At 41.5% G+C, this 22,489-nt stretch overlaps 2 protein-coding genes across 4 annotated transcripts in view; both read left to right on the forward strand.

The window, feature by feature from the left end:
• Positions 1-15,617, forward strand: part of Ankhd1 (ankyrin repeat and KH domain containing 1) — a 135,052-nt gene extending 119,435 nt beyond the window's left edge. The window contains exons 31-35 of one of the 3 annotated variants that reach the window (XM_070036163.1): positions 8,281-8,457; positions 10,434-10,685; positions 11,840-12,015; positions 12,714-12,878; positions 13,139-15,617. In XM_070036163.1, the coding sequence (XP_069892264.1) occupies positions 8,281-8,457; positions 10,434-10,685; positions 11,840-12,015; positions 12,714-12,878; positions 13,139-13,198 (830 nt within the window). In that variant the 3' untranslated portion in view covers positions 13,199-15,617. The remainder of the gene's footprint in view (positions 1-8,280; positions 8,458-10,433; positions 10,686-11,839; positions 12,016-12,713; positions 12,879-13,138) is intronic. The other 2 variants (XM_070036165.1, XM_070036164.1) reach the window with 2 other exon arrangements.
• A 675-nt stretch (positions 15,618-16,292) lies between these two features.
• On the forward strand, positions 16,293-22,451 carry Eif4ebp3 (eukaryotic translation initiation factor 4E binding protein 3). The gene is made up of 4 exons (XM_070036173.1): positions 16,293-16,362; positions 20,673-20,832; positions 21,818-21,991; positions 22,117-22,451. The coding sequence occupies exons 2-4, from the start codon at positions 20,730-20,732 to the stop codon at positions 22,143-22,145; spliced, it is 306 nt and encodes a 101-aa protein (XP_069892274.1). The 5' UTR covers positions 16,293-16,362; positions 20,673-20,729; the 3' UTR covers positions 22,146-22,451.
• Positions 22,452-22,489: the final 38 nt, after the last annotated feature.

The following is a 22,489-nucleotide window of genomic DNA, read 5'->3' on the forward strand; positions in this document are numbered from 1 at the left end:
CATGGTGACTAACTATATAGGAGGATCAGAGTCCAAAGCCAGCCTGAGCAAAAGCACAAGACCCTATCCCAAATATAACCTAAAGCCAAAAGGGCTGGAAATGGTGGGCTCAAATAGTAGTGTGTGCCTGGCAATGAGGTGCTGAGTTCAAACCCCAGTAATTGGCCAGGTGCCAAATACAGGCTTATGCCTGTAATTCTAGCTACCCAAGAGGCTGAGTGAGACCTGTAGGTTCACAGCTGGAAGCCAGCCTTGGCTGGAGTCAAAGTGGAGATGTGGCTTAAAAGGTAGTGTGCCAATTGTGAGCAAGGAAGCCAAGAGACAACACCAGGCACTAAGTTCAACCCCCAGTATTAGTAAAAACAAGAAGTGAGGAAGACCCTTTAATGAGTGTTGTTAATGGATAAAACAAGTACCTGTAGGTAAATCATTCACATATAATAAGCTGATTTATATTTGCCCAATATCTTTCTATCTCTTATCATAAAGAGATAATACCTTATTTTCATTCTGTTTTTTAGAATTAGTGTCTGATTGTATTAATAAATAGGATTTGTGGGATATTTCAAGGATTCCAAACATAAGCTTTTTATTGTTATTATAAAGTGATATACAGAGGGGTTACAGTTACATAAGTCAGGTAAAGAGTACATTTCTTTTTGGACATTGTCACCTCTACCCTTGCTTTCTCCCAGTATTTCCCTCCCATTTCCACCCACAAATCGTATAGTTCATTTTTAACATAGTACCCAGTGAGTACCATTGCTATATTTGTACACCCTTTGTCCCTCTACTTCTGTGCCTCGCTTTACATTCCCAAAGACATATAAACAACATACAGAACAAAAAGGAAAGAAAACAAAAACAGAAAAATGACAATTTTTTATAATATTTCATTTCAATAGGTACTATTTTGTATACTCATCAAACATAAGATACACATCAAACATAAGCTTTAAAAAAAATAAATTGTTTTATTTATTTTTAATTGATTGTAGGGCTTGAGCTCTGGGCCTGAGTACTGTCCCTGAGCTCTTCAGCTCAAGGCCAGCACTCTACCACTTGAGCCATTTCTGGTTTTTTGGTGTTAATTGGAAATAAGAGTCTTTTGGACTTTCCTGCCCCACCTGGCTTTAAACTGTGATCCTCAGATCTCAGCCTCCTGAGTAGCTAGGATTACAGGCATGAGCCACTGTCGCCACGCAAATTGCTTTATTTTTGAAGTACTAGAAGTTGAACCTAATGCTTTGGGCTTGGTAAGGAAACATTCACCACTTGAAATCCACCTTCAGCCCTAAACATAAAGGTTTTTGAAAATCATGGTAATTGGTTACACTTCTCAGATTTTAAAATTTGGAGTCACAGAAATGTTTAAGTACTAATCCATAATGGACAGTATTTACTTGCACTCTATAATACTAATATTATATGGACCTAGTCTTATGAGCTCTAATTTTTAAATAAGTTATCCATTTATTGAAATTAGCCTGTGAGGCATTATATGAAAGATTTAGACAGACTTGGAGCCAGTATTGGCTTAGAGATATTTGGAAAACTAAAAGCTATTTTGCAGAGTTTAAGTCAAGTTTAATTCAACCTGCCCTACTCTGGAAACAAATTTGTAATGTAGCTGACTAGCCTGGTGTGGTGATGCATACATGTAATTCTATCATTTGAGAGGCTGAAGCAGGAGGATCTCATTTTCACTACCAAGCTGTTTGTTATATAACAAATCCTATCCCAATACTGAAAAGAGAGAGGGAGGAAATGAGGAGAGAAAGGGAGGGATGAATAGAAATAGATATGTGGCTAACCTAAGAAGCTCTACTTCCACTTAGCATTTCTATTCCAGACCTTTTTGCTAGTTATAAACTGTTCCATGTTGTTTAGAATTATTAGTGAGTAAGGTTTTTTTGTTTGTTTTTGCTTTTTGTCTATCCTGGGGCTTGAACCCTGGGCCTGGGGGCCATCCCTGAGCATTTGTAATCAAAGCTAGCACTCTACCCCTTGAGTCACACTCCACTTCTGGCTTTTTGTGGTTAATTGGAGATAAGAGTCTCACAGACTTCCTACCCCGGCTGGCTTCAAACCATGATCATCAGATCTGAGTAGCTAGGATTACAGGTGTGGCTACCACAAGTGCCTAGCTAAAGCTACTTTTTTTTTTTTTTGATTGGTCATGGGACTTGAACTCTGGGCCTGGGCGCTGTCCCTCACCTCGTCAGCTCAAGGCAAGCCCTCTACCACTTCAGCCACAATGCCACTTCTGGTTTCCTGGTGGTTTATTGGAAATAAGAATCTCATGGACTTTTCTGCCCAAGCTGGCTTTGAACTATGATCCTCAGATCTTAGCCTCCTGAGTAGCTAGGATTATAGGCATGAGCCACCGGCACTGGCTAAAGCTACATTTTTAATGATAAGAAAATAAATAAAAATACGACCTGCTTGAGTAAAAGTTTAATGATTTTTTTGTTTGTTTGTTTGGTCATGGGGCTTGAACTCTGGGCCTGGGCGCTATCCCTCAGCGCTTCAGCTGAAGGCAAGCTCTCTACCACTTGAGCCACAGCACCACTTCCAGTTTTCTGGTGGTTTATTGGAGATAAAAGTCTCATGGACTTCCCTGCCTGAGCTGGCTTTGAACCGCAATCCTCAGATCTCAGCCTCCTGAGTAACTAGGATTACAGGCATGAGCCACGAATGCCCGGCAAGATTTTTTATGTTGATAGTAACCACTTTTCCAGAAGTAAGCATCTTTTCCAGACCATGGTCCCTTTCCCTAATATAATCTCCAGAGAAAGCAGTGGAATTTGAGAAGACTACTAAATTTAGATTTATACAAACCAGATAAAAACTGAGATGCAGTTCATGTTGATTTTTATTAGAATACTGAACTTCTTTTAATTCAGTAGTATGTTTTTCCTCTTATAAGGAAGGGAATACTGGTGGATTTTATTATTTAGCTTTCATGGGAAATAGCTTTCATAGGAAATAAAAAGCTATACTTTGAGATTTTCCACAAAAAAAGAATGCCAATTTTTATTTTATTTTATTTTTTTTGTCAGTCATGGGGCCTGAACTCTGGGCCTGGGCACTATCCCTCAGCTCTTCAGCTCAAGGCTAGCACTCTACCACTTGAGCCACAGCACCACTTCCAGCTTTTTTCTCTTTGCTTATGTGGTGCTGAGGAATCAAAACCAGGGCCTCATGCATGCAAGGCAAGCATTCTACCACTGAGCCACCTTCCCGCCAATGTTTTTTATGGATATTACTTAGTCAAATTAAGTTTAACATTTCTAGACCAATATGGCTATTAATTTTTGTACAATGCGAACTCAACACAGTAAAGTCAAATTATATATGTGTATATTTATATAATAATAACAAATAATAGCAGAATGTTGTGCATCAGTAAAGACAACAGCTTTTCCGGGTTCTGCAGTCATCTGAATAAAATTAGACATCCGGGGCTGGGAAGGTGGCTCAGTGGTAGAGCGCTTGCCTTGCATGCATGAGGCCGTGGGTTCGATTCCTCAGCACCACATAAGCAAAAAGAAAAAAGCCAGAAGTGGCGCTGTGGCTCAAGTGGTAGAGCTCTCGCCTTGAGCTGAAGAGCTGAGGGACAGCGCCAAGGCCCAGAGTTCAGGCCCCACGACTGGACAAAAAAAAATTTAAAAATTTAAAAAAAAATATTAAAAAAAAAAAAATGGGGCTGGGAAGATGGCTCAGTGGTAGAGCGATTGCCTTGCATGCCTGAGGCCCTGGTTCGATTCCTCAGCACCACATAAGCAAAAAGAAAAAAGCCGGAAGTGGCGCTGTGGCTCAAGTGGTAGAGCGCTAGCCTTGAGCTGAAGAGCTGAGGGACAGCGCCCAGGCCCAGAGTTCAGGCCCCACCACCGGACCCAAAAAATAAATAAAATTAGACATCCATGGCTGGGAATGTGGCTTAATGGTAGAGTGCTTGCCTAGTAAGCATGAAGCCCTGGGTCCAATTCCTCAGTACCACATAAAAAGAAAAAGCTGGAAGTGGCGCTATGGATCAAGTGATGAGTGCTAGCCTTGAGCAAAAGAAGCTCAGGAACAGTGCCTAAGCCCTGAGTTCAAGCCCTGGTACTGGCAAAAAAAATAATAAAAATAAAAATAAAAATAAAATTAGACATCCAGCACACTCCAATAATAAAAAGAAAAAAAATCTAAAAAAATAAAACCCAAACCCCAGTAAAACAAAGTTCTGTTACTGTTATGGTACCTGGCACCATTTTTTTTATTAGCTTCTCAATCATCTGGCAAGAAAATTATTGATTAACATCATTAAACACAGCTTTGATAAAGCTAGTCACTACTACATATTATAAAGCAGGTACAAGGTATTTTTTTGGGGGGGGGTCCAGTCGGGGGCCTGAACTCTGGACCTGGCCACTGTCCCTCAGCTCCCCAGCTCAAGGCTAGCGCTCTGCCACTTGAGCCACAGTGCCACTTCCGGCTTTTTCTTTTCTTCTTATGTGGTTCTGAAGAATCAAATCTAGGGCCTCATGCATGCAAGGCAAGCACTCTACCACTGAGCCACCTTCCCAGCCCAGAGGGGTGAGACAGTACTATCCTATGTCTACAATCCTAGATGATACAATAAAAAAGGCATTATTGAGACTTGATTCTATTTTCCAGAAGAGGATCCAAAGGATGGTATGAACACAGCTCTGTAAAGAAATGCACTTTCTTAGATAGGTTTTCCTTTCACCAGCAGCACAGTTCTAAGTACTCACTCTCTAAATGACCATCAGCTACAAACCCTTTGAAAATGGAAGGAAACAAACAAACATACACACACAAAAAACCATACCCCTCACAGTCACTGGATACAAAGATGATTGAATGAAGGCAAGAAAGATTCAATCTAACAATATTTTACCATAGCTGTTACATTTAAATGATAAAAGCTCTGAAGAAGGAGATGCCAAAGTAGCCAGACCCAGAATATTTCTTACAATTAGATTTGGTAGGTGATGTACTTTTTTTTTTAGTAGTGAAAGTGTAGTTTAAAAACATATATATATAGGGCTGGGAAGGTGGCTCAGTGGTAGTGTGCTTGCCTTGCATGCCTGAGGCCCTGGGTTCAATTCCTTAGCACCACAGAAGCAAAAAGAAAAAAAGCCAGAAGTGGCATTGTGGCTCAAGTGGTAGAGCACTAGCCTTGAGCTGAAGAGCTGAGGACAGCACCCAGGCCCAGAGTTCAGGCCCTAGGACTGGACCAAAAAAAAAACCAAAAAAACATATATATATATTGCCAGTAAACTGAAATCAGGTCATCTCTAGGGTGAAAATGACAATTATTTTTTCCTTGCACAAGTTTTTATCCAAGTGTACCGGGCCTGAGTAAGTTAATAAGTCATTTATTAATCCTCAGTTGTTTTCTTCAATTCTACCGGCAAATGAAGTTTTTGCCTAGTACTTGATAGACTAATTTACAAAAATTATACCTAAAACCTAGTATATTAATTTAGAGTACTATCAAACCTTTTACCTGTAGGCTGAATACAGTTTTCCATAGGGGATAAGATGATTCAGACCTGGTGCCTGTCATCCTAGTATCCTCAGAGCACACTAGTTAGTACCATCATGCTATTGATATATGTTGTTGACTTGGGCCACAGAAGAAGTCATGGCAGCCCTGCCATGGTGGTAGCATTTCCATGGCCTTGCCTGCTACGTTTATACCATGGTTTTTTGTTTTGTTTTGTTTTTTTCAAAAAAAGCTTTAAAGTAAAATACAAAGCCATCTTACACACAACATATAAGCACAAAACCAACACAGAACACACAAATAAGAAATTTCCGGGGCTGAGAAGGTGGCTCAGTGGTAGAGTGCTTGCTTTGCATGCATGAAGCCCTGGGTTCGATTCCTCAGCACCACATAAGCAGAAAAAGCTGGAAGTGGTGCTGTGGCTGAAGTGGTAGAGCACTAGCCTTAAGCTGAAGAGCCCAGACCCAGGCCCAGAGTTCAGGCCCCATGACTGGCAACACACACACACACACACATACACACACACACACACACACACACACACACACACACACACACACACACACATTTCCTTCTTTCTCCTTGGGCTTCTAAAGGCTGTGAACCAATTTAAAACTAAGGAGAGCTTACTTTAATTTCTGATTCCCTGGGGAATGAGATAAGACAAATGGGAGATGTATGAATCAGCCTGGACTTGAGCCTGCTTCACAAAAATGAATAAGTACAAAAACTTTCAGGGAGAAGACATAGTCTGTCAAGATGGTTAGAGCAGTAAAGGCATAGAATGGGGAATTTCCAGAGGAAAGAAGAGTTTAATTCCTCAAGAAACAAGAGAACAATTGGACCTTTCTATAATTACAAACATGGAGAAAATCTCCATAAAAACTGATCATGAAGCCAGGCACTGGTGGCTCACATCTGTTCTGAGGATCATGGTTCAAAGCCAGCCCAGGCAGGAAAAGTCCGTGAGATTCATATCTCCAATTAACCACCAGAAAACCCGAAGTGGCACTGTGCCTGAAGTGGTAGAGCACTCTCCTTGAACTGAAGAGCTGAGGGGCAGTGCCCAGGCCCAGAGTTCAAGCCCCACAACCGACCAAAAAAAAAAGACTGATCATGAGCCAGCACCAGTGGTTCTCGCCTGTAATCCTAGCTTCTCAGGGAGGCTGAGATGTGAGGATCGAAGTTCAAAGCTAGCCTGGGTAAGAAAAACCATGAAATTCTTATCTCCATTTAATCTCCAGACAACCGGAAGTGGCACTGTGGCTTAAGTTTAAAAAAAAAAAACTGCTCCTGAGCCGGCACCAGTGGCTTATGCTATAATCCTAGCAACTCACGAAGCTGAGAGCTGAAGATAAGGGTTCAAAGCCAGCTGCAGCAGACAAATCCTAGAAACTCTTTTGTTGGCTGAGCAAGAGTCCCACTAATGTCACCAAAAACAAACAGTTTTGAGCCACTCTTTTACTAATGCCAAACTAGTTCTATAAGGTAAATGGGCCACACCACAAGGATGTTGCTAGAGGAAAGGAAAGAAATCAGGGGACTGAGAGGTGGCCCAATGAAACAAGATCACTTGAAATGATCTAGAATATCTTGAATCAGCCAGACACACCTGGAATGTCTTCTACAGATCTAGATCCTGCAAGAGGAACATGAAGGTCTGGACACCAAGGTCCTCAGACCATCAGACCAGTTAGCTAATTATGTCAGAAATGAATGAAGGGGACTGAGAAGGTGGCTCATTGTAGAGAGTGTGACTTGCATGCTGGGTTCAATTCTTCAGCACCACATAAGCAAAAAAAAGCCAGAAGTGGTGCTGTGGCTCAAGTGGTAGAGCGCTAGCCTTCAGCTGAAGAGCTGAGGGACAGTGCCCAGGCCCAGAGTTCAAGTCCCACAACCGACAAAATAAAAAGTAAAAGTGCTGTGTGAGAACATACTTCCTGGTGTGGTATTTGGTAAGTTGGCTATGCCACATTACCAAGAATACAGCTCAGGGGTAAGTCTCTTGGAATGTGTAGCTTATTCCCCATCTAGAAGAAAGCAGATGACCATTGTCATCTAGAGAGGCCCCTCCTAGAGAGACAATCCTAAACCTTTAGCCTTGGTCAAGGAGAAGCATCTTTCTAGTACCCTATTCAAGAGGCTGAAATCTGAGGATCATGGTTCAAAGCCAGCCCAAGCAGGAAAGTCCGTGAGACTCTTATCTCCAGTTAACCACCAGAAAACATGAAGTGGCACTGTGGCTGAAATGGTAGAGCCCTCGCCTTGAACTGAAGAGCTGAGGGACAGTGCCCAAGCTCAGAGTTCAAGCCCCATGACCTACAAAAAAAAGGGGGGGTAGGCTGGGAATGTGGCTTAGCGGTAGAATACTTGCCTAGCATGCATGAAGCCCTGGGTTCAATTCCTTAGTACCACATACACAGAAAAAGCCCAAAGTGGTGCTGTGGCTCAAGTGGTAAAATGCTAGCCTTGACCAAAATAAGCTCGAGACAGTGTCCAGGCCCTGAGTTCAAGCCCCAGGACTGGCAGATAGATAGATAGATAGATAGATAGATAGATAGATAGATAGATAGATAGATAGATAGATAGATAGATAGATAGATAGATAGATAGATAGATAGATAGATAGATAGATAGATAGATAGATAGATAGATAGATAGATAGATAGATAGATAGATAGATAGATAGATAGATAGATAACCCTGGGGCTTTTCATTTTAAAGCTTTGGCTAATGAATGTTTCAAACCTGTTTTATTTCAGGATTACCATCCATTGACCCATCTGGCAGTTCCCCATCTTCTTCTTCTGCAACTCTGACAAGTTTTTCTGGCATACCAGGAACAAGAGTTTTCCTTCAAGGGCCAGCTCCTGTTGGGACTCCTAATTTCAACAGACAACATTTTTCTCCCCATCCTTGGACAAGCGCCTCAAACTCATGTAGGAATCCTAGAGGAATTCTTCAAAACAGTCTTAAATAAGTTATTAAGCCATTAGGGGACTCTATATTATAAGCTGATTAAATAAACAGTATGTAGATACCTAAGGTTTGTCTTATAGACATGTCTTATAGTTTGTCTTACAAATGTGACAAAAGACATGTCAAACGTTGTCAGGCCATTTGTAGGACAGAAAACTTCTGCCGATGCCTGGCAGAAGCTTATTTTATATGTCCAGTTTATGATTTGTTATATATTTTTACATTTTATCAAGGTCTTATTACCCATTATAAGTATTCTTTGCTCTGACTTATTTGTTTCAGTTTTTGTTTTTTTGGGTCCAGTCGTGGGGCCTAAACTCTGGGCCTGGGTGCTGTCACTCAGCTCTTCAGCTCAAGGCTAGCGTGCTACCACTTGAGCCATAGCACCACTTCCGGCTTTTTTTTTTCTGCTTATGTGGTGCTAAGGAATCAAACCCAGGGCCTCATGCATGCAAGGCAAGCGTTCTACCACTGAGATACCTTCCCAGCCCTGTTTCAGTTTTTAGAATGACATAATTGGAATTGAATTTTTTTTTTTTAAATAAGCATCATTGCCTATTGCCGGTGGCTCACGCCTGCAATCCTAGCTACTAGGAAGCTGAGATCTGATGATCCAGCCTGGGCAGGAAAGTCCATGAGACTCCTATCTCCAATAAACCATTCCATTCAAAGACTGGAAATGGTGCTGTGGCTCAAAGTGGTAGAGCACTAGCCTTTAGCAAAAGAGATCAGAGACAGCACTCAGGCCCTGAGTTCAAGCCCCACAACTAAAAAAAGCATCATGAAGTAGTCACTGTGCTTTTTGATAAGGAAAGCTAACTAAATTACCATAGTCCAATTAGAAAACAAAGCTTTCTCTAAAATCCTACAATAACTTGCTAAATTTAACCTTCCTTACAGGAAAAGGGGTTGATAGAAAGGAGAAAATGGAAAGAACCAACAAGTACAGCAGTATCTTTCAGTGAATAAGCTAAACATTGCCATGTTGTAGTTTAAATGTAACTGTGCCAGGCACTAATGGCTTACTCTTAGGAGGCTGTGTTCTGAGGATCATTGTTTGAAGCCAGCCTGGTCAGAAATATCTATGAGATTTATCTCTAAATAACCAGCAAAAAAACTGGAACCACAAGTGTGATTAAAGTCTTGAGTGAAAAATCCAAGTGAGAATGTGAGGCCCAGTATTGGCACAAAAATTTGAAAAAAACAAATTTAAAGGGGCTGGTAAGGTGGCTCAATGGTAGAGTGCTTGCCTCGTATGCATGAGGCCCTGGGTTCTATTCCTCAGCACCACATAAACAGTAAAAAAAAAAAAAAAAAAAGGCCAGAAGTGGCAATGTGGCCCAAGTGGTAGCATGCTAACCTTCAGCTGAAGAGCTCAGGGACAGTACCCAAGCCTAGAGTTCAAGCCCCATAGCTGACCCAAAAAAAATTTTTTTAAGAGTAAATGCTTTCCTTCTAACTTTATTAGTTGAGTTAGGGGGGCGGGGTAGCTGCCGGGGGAGAGGGGGAAGACTATTTGTGCCGGGCACCAGTGGCTCACACCTGTAATCCTAGCTACTCAGGATCATTGTTTAAACCCAACCCAGGCAAAAAAGTCCCTATGAAACTCTTATTTCCAATTAACCACTCAAAAACTGGAAGTGGCTCTGTGGCTCAAAGTGGCAGAGTGCTAGCCTTGAGGAAAAAGAGCTCAAGGACAGCACCCAGGCCCTACATTTAAGCCCCATGATCAACTAAAAGAAAAAGACAAAAGAAAAAAACAGACTATTTGTGCTTAATTATAGGCAGAAGTAGCCTCAAATTTATAGAAATTACATTTTCATTTAAACTATCTTTTAAAATGAAACTTCTTTACAGAACTATGTTTGTGGAAGGTTTCTCATATATCTATAGTTTATATATGTAATAAAACAGTAGAGAAATATTTTGCCACCAGGTGACTCTCCTATCCCATCTATTTCTTCGGGATCATCTTCACCTCTTTCAGCTACTTCTGCACCACCAACATTGGGTCAACCAAAAGGAGGCAGTGCCAGTCAGGATCGAAAGATACCTCCTCCAATTGGAACAGAGAGACTGGCCCGGATTCGGCAAGGAGGATCTGTTGCGCAAGCACCTGTGGGGACCAGTTTTGTCGCTCCTGTTGGACATAGTGGAATCTGGTCATTTGGTGTCAATGCCATGTCAGGTACAGTAATCTTGCCCTCTGCAGCAATATCTTAATATCTCAAAGAAGCTGTGATAAATCTTAATTTAAGCCAAGAATGTAGTGTATACCTATAATCCCAGCACTCAGAAGGCTGAGGCAGGAGGATCATGAGTTCTAGGCAGCCTGGATTAAATCGTGTGTTCAATATGAACTACACAGTGATATCCTTTCTCCAAACACTAAGGGCTGGGAGTGTAGCTCTCAGCACTGGGGAACACACACACACACACACATACTTCCTGAACAAAAAACAAAAGAGCAAAGCAGTATGGGCTCACACCTATAACCCTATGTACTCAGAAGGCTAAAATTGGGAGGACAGTGGTTTAAGCATAGCCCAAACAAGAAAGTTCTCAAGACCCAATCTCAACAGAAGAGGTCAGGCATGATGGTTCCTGCCTGTCATCACAACTACTACAAGAATCATAAAACAGAGCCAGGCACCAGTGGCTCATACCTGTAATCCTAGCTACTCAGGAGGCTGAGATCTGAGGATTGCAAGTCAAAGCCAGCATGGGCAGGAAAGTGTGTGAGACTCCTATCTCCAATTAATTACCAGAAATAACACTGTGGCTCAAAGCAGTAGAATGCTAGCCTTTAGGAAAAAGAGTTTAGGAACAGAGCCCAGGTCTAGTGTTCAAGCCCCACAACTGACCCAAAAACAAAAAAAATACTAACAGGAGAATTGAGGTCCAGGCATGCTTGATCAAAAAGAAAGACCTTATCCCAAAAATAACCATAGCAAAATGAACTGGAGGGATGGTTCAAGGATAAGAGTATCTGCCTAGCAAGTGTATAGCCCTGAGTCCAAACCCCAGTACCACCACCACCAAAATAGGGGGGAATAAAAGGTTCTATATACTTAACACTCAAAGAATAATGTTTATACCTTTGAGCAATTTGGTCCATATCAGCCTGGGATGTTAGTTGGAGCTTTCAAAAGAGTTTTATAGCTTGCTTCCTTCTCCACTTAAGAACTTGTTTTTGTTTTTGCTTTGCTTGCAAGACTGTGATGACTATATCCAGGTCTAGTGAGAGGAATTACTTTGATAAAATTTGATATGAAAAGAAAATAGTAATGTTTTGTTTATTTATCCAAATAAATATCAAACTCTGTTTCCTATTCTTTCCAGAAGGCTTATCAGGTTGGTCACAATCTATAATAGGGAATCATCCAATGCATCAACAATTATCAGACCCAAGCACATTCTCCCAACATCAACCAATGGAGAGAGATGATTCTGGAATGGTAGCCCCCTCTAACATTTTTCACCAGCCTATGGCAAGCGGTTTTGTGGATTTTTCTAAAGTGAGTTGACAAACATCATTGTAACTTGTTTGACACTTTGCCAGCCAGTATAGTCACATGTTAAGAAATAGTTTGTATTGAAATAATTCTTTTGTTTCCATGACTGCCAGATGTTTTATTTAGTTTCAAGAGTGAGAAGTGTAACCTCCAGTAGTTTGTCCTGAAACTGTCCTGAAGATGTCTCCATCCTAAAGCTCTTAAGGAAGTTAATGTTTATGTTTGCTACCATGTTTATAGTCTGCTACCACAGCTTTGAATGAGGTCTCTGCCCCTCTAAAAAGCTTATGACTCTCCACTGCCATCTTGTATATTCTGATACCTTTCTGGCTGCCATAAAGCAGATAGATATATGGATCTAAGTATTCATAGAGAATTACCCCTTTCTTAATCCAAGCTTATCAGTAAAACAAAAGATAAACAAAAATTGAGGACCTTATAGAGTTTTAATTTTTTATTCAGATTGAATATGTTTTCACCAAATGTGGGCAATTTCTTCATAATTTCGTATTAGAATTTTTTTCTCTTGTGGAAGAAATTATAGTTACAGGGTAAATGTTAATGATATACTTCCCGGATCCTATGGTATTAACTGAATGAAAGGAAATTTAGAGTAGACTAAGATATTATCAAGAATCACTGTTTATAAGTATTTCATAATTAAGCCACTTCTTTTTTCCCCCTACCCTCTGCTATTTTAGGGTCTGCCAATTTCTATGTATGGAGGCACCATAATACCCTCTCATCCTCAGCTTGCAGATGTTCCAGGAGGCCCACTGTTCAATGGACTTCATAACCCAGATCCTGCTTGGAACCCTATGATAAAAGTTATACAAAATTCAGCTGAATGCACTGATGCCCAGCAGGTAAAATGGGCTTATTGCTCTTTTAGTTTTTAGATTTACAAGTCATTCTTTATCTATGGGTAATGCAAGTTTTGAGTCATGACTGACCACCTTAATCTCAGCTAAGTTTTTCAATAACAAGATGCTGCTGCTAAACATTTTGTTTCATATATATGTATTCTTCCTAGGCAGAAACTGAATTGCCATTGCATTTATATATTCATTTGTAAATGTCTAAAGATTCCTAATTAGAAATTCCAATTTTTCCTCCCCCTTTTCAGATTTGGCCTGGCACGTGGGCACCTCATATTGGAAACATGCATCTCAAATATGTCAACTAAGTTAGAAGTTCTTTACTCTTTAGCCTTGTTTGAGGAACCTTGGAAGAACTCTGGGGATTTTTTTTTTAATGTGCCTAATTAAGAAATTTTCTCTGAGGCTTTAGCAATGGAAATTTGATTGCCCATTGTATAAAAACAAATTGATTACCTATCCACCTGATTATGTTCTCTGGTTAGTTTAGCCATTTTCAACATGAGATCAGATGAATTTAGTGCTTCTGGCTAAACATACTGAATGCTACTTGTATGCAGAAAAGAATTAGATGATTATAATGTTTTAACCTTTTAGGGTGGTAAATACATGTATAATTGTTTACATACTTAAAAGGAAAAAGTTGAGTAAATTTCTTGTCATATAGTGGCTCCACTTAATGTAGCCTGTATTAATGTGAAATATTTACCAGAATATTCAATAAAAAGATGAACAGTGTTTAGAAGTGGGGTGTGATCCTTTCAGTGGTCATGCAGGTATAACCCAATCCACAGCGATATGGAACCAGCTTCTCACATTTTACACCATGGAGTTTGTTCTTAAACTGCTTTCAAAAAGCAACTGGCGTTGGGCACAGAGGCTCACACCTATAATCCTTGTTACTCCGGAGGCTGAGATCTGGGGATCATGATTTGAAGCCAGCCTGGGCAAAAAAGTCTATGAAACTCTTATCTCCAGTTATTTAGCAAAAGCTAGAAGTGGAGGTGTGGCTCAGCCTTGAGCATAAAGCTAAGGAAGAACATCCTATCCCTGAGTTCAAACCCCAGTACCAGTACAAAAAAAAAGGAACTGTTAAGACTTTCCTGTTTGTTCTGAGTTAAATATTCCCATTTCTTTATTGTCTTTCCCTATCATTTTACATATAAGAAAGTTCAAGCCCTAGCAATGTGTTCTTGGCTGATTCTAACAGATAGGCTACTAAAAGTTTCCTCTTTTTGAATCCTGAGTATGTCAAATAAGAACTTTTGGATTTAAAGCAATTGACATTGAACAGATTTAAGGACAACCAAATCATCAACTTCAGATTGCTTTTGTGCTTCCTGACTTTTATTTGAGTTGAAACATAGAAGGGAATGACTCCTCTGTTGCTTGCTATATTGTTAAATCAATTGAGTAATACTTATAAATATGTAACTCTAGGCTTAATTCCATGGCTCAAAGTATGAAGAACCAAATGTTTAACAAGCCGAATACAGGAACTCTGAAATGGATTGACCAAACCATACATTATGCCAAGAATCTGATGAAATAGGAAAAGAAAAGTTATTTTACTGAAAAGCATAATCATTGACTTCTTTCTATTTTAACATAGTTGAATTGCCTGATCTAGTATGTAAGCCGTATGAAAAAAGAAAAAAAAAATAGTTGAAGGCTGACAGAAAAAGCAAAGGAAGATATATAGAAAACTAAGGGCAGAACCATACAGGCAGCATCTTTCTTCTCATAACAATAGGAATTATTCATCTTCTCTGACCACATAAAGCCAGCCTCAGATCAGATTAACCGTATTTGTTACATGTTAGACATATCTGGTTCTTTAGGACTCCACATCATCTTAAATATGAAAAAGATACTTGTTTGTATGGGGGTTTGGGGCAGTGTTGAGGATAGACCCAGGGCTTTGAGCCTCCTGGGCAAGCACTCTACCACTGAGCTAAGGAATATTTTCTTTGGGAGTTTTAATGGATTTGGGGTTTTACTTTGTTTGATGATATTGGGGTTTGAACTCAGAGCATCACACTTGCTACACAGGCTTTCTACCAGTTGAGCCATATCCCTACCTTATTTTTAATGGATTTGTCAAGTATCATTTGTATGATGTTACTGCTTCTCTTCTCTTTTTGACACAGGGTTTTGCTATGTAGTCTAGGCCGGCTTCAAACTCATGATCCTCCTACCTCAGCCTCCTCAGTGCTGGGATTACAAATTTGTACCACCAGAGTTACTGCCTTTGTAATGGTTGATAATCACAATGAGTTTTCTCAAAAGGCCCCTTTGTTCTAGGAAGGACAAAAGATTCCCTTAGATAGTCTGTGTATCTTGCTATTTCCATTCACCACTAATAAAAATCACTTAAAATGAGTGAAACTACTCCATGGAATACACACCTGGGGAAAGATATATTAAATATTCAATGGTACAAACAAAAAGGTGAATTTTAACTATAATATATTTGAATTGTCTAGAGGAACCTTTAAATCTAGGTTCTATACTGGGTCAGGAATTAAAGAAAACAGGGAGGAGCCCCAAGGAGAATGAGGAAAAAAAAGGAGTTGTATAGTGAAGTAGTTCTAGGATACCCTCCTTCCTTCCCTCTTACCAGCACTGCCTGCCTACCTTTCTTTTTGGATCCTAGTAGCTTACTCTCACTCCTTTTCACTGCTGTAATCTCTTCTTCCTCTTCCTGCCTCTTTCCTGGCATTACTTTACTGCTATTTTACCAACCTGAACATTGGATAAAACCTAGCTCAGGTAAGAACTGATTACTTTGAAAATATACTAAGGATGGGGAGGGGGGACAGTATAGGTACAGTGGAATATGAATCAGAATCTTAAATTCTATTTTCATGTCTTTCACTTGATGCTGTATGACTCTAGGCAAGTCATTTCATATTTCTGAGCTTCACTTTTCTCATCTAAAAATGAAATTCGACTTAAAAGTCTTTTGGTTTGAACATAGGTTTTCTTCTTTTTTTTTCTGAGTGGAAATAACATGGTATGGGACTACCGGAAGCCATTAGAAGGTTTACAATATTGAGGTTTGTTTCTAATATGGAATCAAAAGCATAAAATTTTTTTGACCAGTATTGATTCTGAGATTTTAGTGGAGGCGGAAGAAAACATTCTACATCAATAGTGAGCCCTCAAGTCATTAAGAAACATTCAACTAAGGCACATGAGAGTAACTCCTCTTTCAAGGAATACAACTGTCCTCAAGGTTTCTGGCCCATTTACTTAAAGTAGTGTCAATGAAATAAAATTTTACCCCCAATAAAATTATTGATGTTTTAAGACTCTTTATACCTATTGTGGCTACAGTGTGCTGACTTGCCCTTTTATAGGCCAGTCTGCTTTCTTCAGTCCCTGCTCTCAAAGGGGAAATACCATCACCTCAGCTAACCAGACCAAAGAAGAGAGTTGGACAGCCAATGGTGGCTTCTCCTAACCAGAGGTAAGAAATCTCAGGACTTGAAACTGTATTTTCCATCTGTATGGTTTCTAATGTAGATTCTGGCCAAATCCTCCTCCCTACTTGTATATAAGGGGACTATCCTTAATTTGAGTTAGCTTGTCGAGTTTGGCTTGAGAGTTTCAAGCCAAAGGAGAGGAGTATTTGGTATACATGTTCTATCCTACTGTTGAAGACCTTTGGACCATATTGTAAACCCAGAAAGAGGCAAACAGGCCTGTAGGAAAACAACATCTGAACATCTTGTTCTCTAACTAGCAAGAATCACTTCTACCAAGAAATAGTATGGCTGTTTATGACGTCATCTCAGTGAACCCTGTCCTGGGTAAAGAGCTCTGATAACACTACATTCTTCTATTTACCCTCAATCATTTGTTAGTTGACAACAGGTAATTCACCTTTATTCTGTCCTTTAGGAAATGAGTGGGAGGGAGGGGGACAAAATCTGAGCATATTTCCAATAAAAGGCATGAAACCAGTTGTAGTGCTATGAGTCTCTATAGTTCCTCCTATAAGGAGGAACTCCTGACCCCAGGAGTTTGAGACTAGCTTGGACAACACAGTGAAACCCCTTTCAAATAATAATAATAAAATGCTAATAACAATAAGGGAGCATGAGGCTGGGTTTAGAAAATGAGATCATGAACCAAAATTACTTTTCAGCATCCATAACTAATGCAAAAATACTTGTTTCTTCATTCAAATTGCATGATGTTGAGCCAGCTTTTCTCTCTAAAGCCAACATAGCCCTTATAGCATACAGTATCCAGAAAAGTTAGCTATAGGCCATAGTCTATAGTAGTTGTTTTGAAATAGAGATTAATAGCAGGAAGACCTCACTTCCACATAGACCCTGAATGAAAACCTTTTCTCCTAGTTTTGTTTCTGCTTTTTCTGAGGGTGTTTTGTTTTTGTTTTTGTTTTTTTTGTAATTCTTCTTCCTTAAATGAGTGTTAAAGTGACCAAGTCTCTTCTTACCCTGTGTCTTCTCCTCCACATCTATGATTTTATGCCACACATTTAGATTTCATTCTACTCAAATCTGAAGTACTAGCCCAGAATTCTACCCTTGAACTTCAGAGCAGTCAATATATCTAGCTTCTTACTATGTTCTATCTGGGCATTCCATACACATTCATTCCCCAAGACAAAATATATCCATTCTTGTTTTTCCTGTGTGCCTGTGTATGTGCACACACACACACACACACACACACACATGCACATGTATGTGCCCTGGGGCTTGAATTCAGGGCCTGGGAATGGTCCCTGCGCTTTTTTGCTCAAGGCTAGTGCTCTACCATTGAGGGTATAGCTCCACTTATGGCTTTTTAGGTAGTTGATTGGAGCTAAAAGTCTGACTTTCCTGCCTGGGCTGGCTTCAAACCTGGACTCTCAGATCTCAGCTTCCCAAGTAGCCTGGATTACAGGCATAAGCCACCTGCACTCAGCATTGTTTTCCCTCTTATATTAGTGTTAGTTACCAAGCCGGAAGCCAGAAGATTAGGAATTCTCCTAGCTTATCTCTATTTCCTCCAGTTCATCTTTCATTAGTCACATTGTCTTTTCTCCTCTGTATATCTAAAGTTCATCAGTTTTTCACCATCCTCTATCCCATTGCCTGTATCTTCTGCCACCACTGGTACTTCCTCACCTTACCTTGCTTAAAAGCTTAGGTGTACCTGGGTGCTGGTGGCTAACACCTATAATCCTACCTAATTAATTAGGAGGCTGAGACTGGAACCATCCTCCAGAATGAAGCCAGCCTAGGCAGAGAAAGCCCTGAGTTTAAGCCCCAGTGCTGGCACAAAAATAAATAAATTTTTAAAAATTTAAGCTAAGGCTGGGCACCGGTGGATCATGCCTGTAATCCTAGCTACTCAGGAGGCTGAGATCTGAGGATCGAGATTCAAAGCCAGCCCGGGCAGGAAAGTCTGTGAGACTCTTATCTCCAATAAACCACTAGAAAACCCGGAAGTGGCACTGTGGCTCAGGTGGTAGAGCGCTCGCCTTGAGCTGAAAAGTGCAGGGACAGCGCCCAAGCCCAGAGTTCAAGCCCCACGACCAACAAAAAAAAAAAAAAAAAAAAAAAATTAAGCTAAGTTGTCAGATGACTTCCCCCAGCCTGTTTTCATTACCTGCATCACTGTTAGTGGTTTTGACTTGCATTACTTTGTAAGAGGCTCAAAGACCATCTTGGAACAGTAAAATAATACCATAACCCTTGCTACCTGACCTGACCTGTAGCATCTGCATTTACCTCCTTTTGTATTTTTGTTGGGCCACCAGTGTTTCATTGGGCACCTGTAATCCTAGCCACTCAGGAGAATGAGATCTGAGGATTAAGGTTTGAAGCCAGTCCAGGTAGGAATGTCCATGAGACTCTTATCTCCAATTAACCACCAAAAAGCTAAAAATGGAGCTGTGGGTCAAGTGGTAGGCTCTAGGCTTGAGCGGAAAAGCTAAGGACAGTACCAGGCCCCAGTGCCAGCATACACAAAAATTTAAAAAATCCAAAATTTCACCCCTTGATCTACTGTATCATAATTCTCATTTTAATAAGATCTTTGGGTAGTATATTGGCATATAAGAGATGCGCTGGTTTATAAATTTTAACTTTTGGGGACTGGGAATGTGGCTTAGCGGTAGAGTGCTTGCCTAGCATGCACAAAGCCCTGGGTTCGATTCCTTAGCACCACATAAGCAGAAAAGGCCAGAAGTGGCACTGTGGCTCAAGTGGTAGAGTGCTAGCCTGGAGCAAAAAGAAGCTCAGGGACAGTGCTCAGGCCCTAAGTTCAAGCTCCAGAACTGGCAAAAAAAAAAAATCCTATTTTCGGCTGGGAAGGTGGCTTAGTGGTAGAGCACTTGCCTTGCATGCTTGAGGCCCTGGGTTCGATTTCTCAGCACCACATAAGCAAAAAGAAAAAAAGCCTGAAGTGGCGCTGTGGCTCAAGTGGTAGAGCGCTAGCCTTGAGCTGAAGAGCTGAGAGACAGCACCCAGGCCCAGAGTTCAGGCCCCACGACTGGACCAAAAAAAAACAAAAACAAAAAAATAAATAAATTTTTACTTTTTTTTTTTGTGGGGCCTGAACTCTGGGTTGGGCACTGTCCCTCAGCTCTTCAGCTCAAGGCTAGCGCTCTACCACTTGAGCCACAGCGCCATTTCCAAATTTTAACTTTTATGTATGTGCCATCTTGGGGCTCAAACTCAGTCTGGGCACTGTTCCTGAACTTTTCTGCTCAAGACTAGTACTCTACCCACTTGAGCCACAGATCTATTTCTGGTTTTCTTTTTGGTAGTTAATTGGAAATCAGAGCCTCAAGGACTTTTCTGCCCAAGCTGGCTTCGAACTGCAATACTCATCTCCACCTTCTGAGTAGCTAAGACAACAGGCATGAGCCACCTGCACAGCTAAGATTTAATTTTTTTTTAAATTTAATTTTTTAACGAATGGCAAAATCAGAAAAAAATCTGGTGACACCAGAATTGATATATTTCTAACTGCACTCTGGAGGTTTGAGGGAGTTAGGATATTAATAATCTTAAGAAAGCCAGGGACAGGACAACTGAAATAAAGAATTTTAGTGTCTATAGTTGCTAGACCTAGAACTTAGCTCTTTTATCACCTCACACTCTGGCCTATCATATGATTGACCACACTCTCTCTATCTCCCAGGAAGCATTCACACTAACTGTCCTTTCCAGAGAGCTAACTAACAGACCAAGCTGCCCTCACCAGCACCTTGCCCTTTACTCACTTTTAGGTCAGGCATCAGGTATTCAGAAACAAGCCCCCAAGCTGTACACTTTTCACCCAGAACTTCTTTTGATTGTGTATGGGGACCAGTACACAAACACGCTGAAGGGCCTAGGCTCTGTGGTCACATATATACTAGATGTGTGCAATCTTGAAACAGTCTGCCCTCTGGGTTTGTTTATGCCACAGTCAAGGTAAAATGTTGCTAAAAATAATCCAAAAGCGATGTTAAAAGGAATGAGTGTAGTAATACAATTCAGTAGGTCTGCTGTACTTCACCTGTCCCCACCAAACCTAAACAGTAACTAGGTGAGCTGCTGCACTCAGACAAGTAGGCCATTGTTAATCTAGGAAGATCTGGAGTCGGGTGCAGCCTGGGAGTCTTCCAATTTCCCAGAGCCCTTGCTTAACTCGCTATCGGGTAGGCGGGACTGTCGGGTTGAGTGGCGGCCAATGCCCCGCCCCGGGCGTGACGTCCTTGTAGTGTTGTTGCCTGCGGCCGCACGTGGTCAACTAAGTCCACCTCCTACTCAGAGCTGCGGTCCGCGTCCACAGCACCATCCGGTTGTCTTCCTGCGCCTCCTGCTCGCTATGTCCACATCCACGAGCTGCCCGATTCCCGGGGGCCGGGACCTGCTGCCGGACTGCTACAGCACCACGCCAGGGGGCACGCCATACTCTACTACCCCGGGAGGTCAGCGGGCCGGGGTCCACAGTGTGCGGGCAAACCAGCACGTGTTGTGGGGGTGGGGAGGTGTGGGGCTTGGACTTAACCGCAGTGCCTTTTGCAGGTTGCAGCTTTGGGGAAAAACGTTTGGAACCAAAACTCAAGTTTCCAAAACCTCAAAAGTGATGCAACCATGCCTAACGCCCAGCTTCCGGGTGATTGGGCTCCTTGCTGTGGTCTGGGTTCTGGACGCTAAGAGCTCCTGCTCTTAACGACCTAGCTACCTGGGAGAAGATAAACTCCCAGCTGAACGAGGCCTGGGCAGCAACCAGATCTTACAAAATGGCTACAGCAGTTGTGCACCTGGCTGATAGCTGTTTGTTTGGCTAGGCGATCAACCTGGATGGTGAACAGCTGGGCTTTCACTCGGGGGTTCCGGCTACGTGGAGGCAGAGGGGAGGGGTTGTAAACAGCAAAGTGCCCTTTGAGGACATTACTGGACAAGTTACTCTGGGTTAGGGAGGGCCTAACTTGGGACTTGGGAGGGGTCAGGGTAAGAACAATGTGTCCCAAGTTTTACAGGCAAAGCAGGTGTTCTCATGAATGGCTCACTCTCTTGAGAAGAGCCCTAAGTGGCAGCACGAGGTGGAGCCCTAGCTTTTTGATCTGTTGAACAGCTAAAGCCCCACCTTGTGAATCAAAGCAAGGAAATTCTAGAGGAGCAGCCTGAAATACCTTAAAGTTTAGTGCTTTTGTTAAAACCAATGCCTGAAATTCTCCCAAACCCAAAACTCCTGCTTTTAGGATAAACCAGAATGAAGTTGCTTTATGGTGCTTAGACACAATTCAGTTAAGTGTAAGGTTTTCAGTGCTATGGTTTGTCACATGAGACCCTAGCTGGGATACAGAGCAGATGTATTGATACAGAAGAAAATGCAAAAGGCCTACACCTGAGCCCAAGTTTGCTTACCTATGTTCCTCACTCTTAACCTCAATCCTTACCACTTAACAGGCACCAGGATCATCTACGACCGAAAGTTCCTGCTGGAGTTCAAGAACTCACCCATTGCCCGGACACCCCCCTGCTGTCTCCCTCAGATTCCCGGGGTCACAACTCCTCCAACAGCCCCACCCCACAAGCTGGAGTTGCTGAAGGAGCAGAAGGAGACAGAGGAAGAGATACCTGGTAAGGAAAAGAGAACCTTGAATTCGGAAATGTCCCATCCTTTTGAGCTTAAATGCCCCTGTGAAATAGGGTAGGTTTCAATTCCAAGAGGGTTTCAGAACTGACATTCTTGAATTCTCTTTTAGATGATGCACAATTTGAAATGGACATGTAACCCAGTGCAGAAGACCCCATGTGGAGTTAAGAGGGATTCCCTGTGTGGCTGCTGCCCACCACCTCTTCTTGGGGTATCCTACCAAAGGCCGACTGGCATCAATTCAGAAACAAGGGACTTGTTGGTTCTGGGCTTCCTTTAGTTCTGAGGCAGCTAGACCAGGGACAGGAGTGGGCAACTTGCCAAGTCCTTAGCTCTACTTTCTCTTTGGTTCCTAGCAACTCCTCTAAGCCCTCTCTGCTCAAGGATAGCACTGGGGGATGCAGTATGTCAACTTTTGGCTGTTTAGTAAACATTTGGAAATGACTTGGTTCCAGTGTTCTTCTCAATGATGATCTTCTCGC

This window comes from Dipodomys merriami, unplaced genomic scaffold (genome assembly GCF_024711535.1).
Source record: "Dipodomys merriami isolate MVZ:Mamm:240054 unplaced genomic scaffold, mDipMer1.0.p SCAF_27, whole genome shotgun sequence".
Classification (NCBI taxonomy): Eukaryota; Metazoa; Chordata; class Mammalia; order Rodentia; family Heteromyidae; genus Dipodomys; species Dipodomys merriami.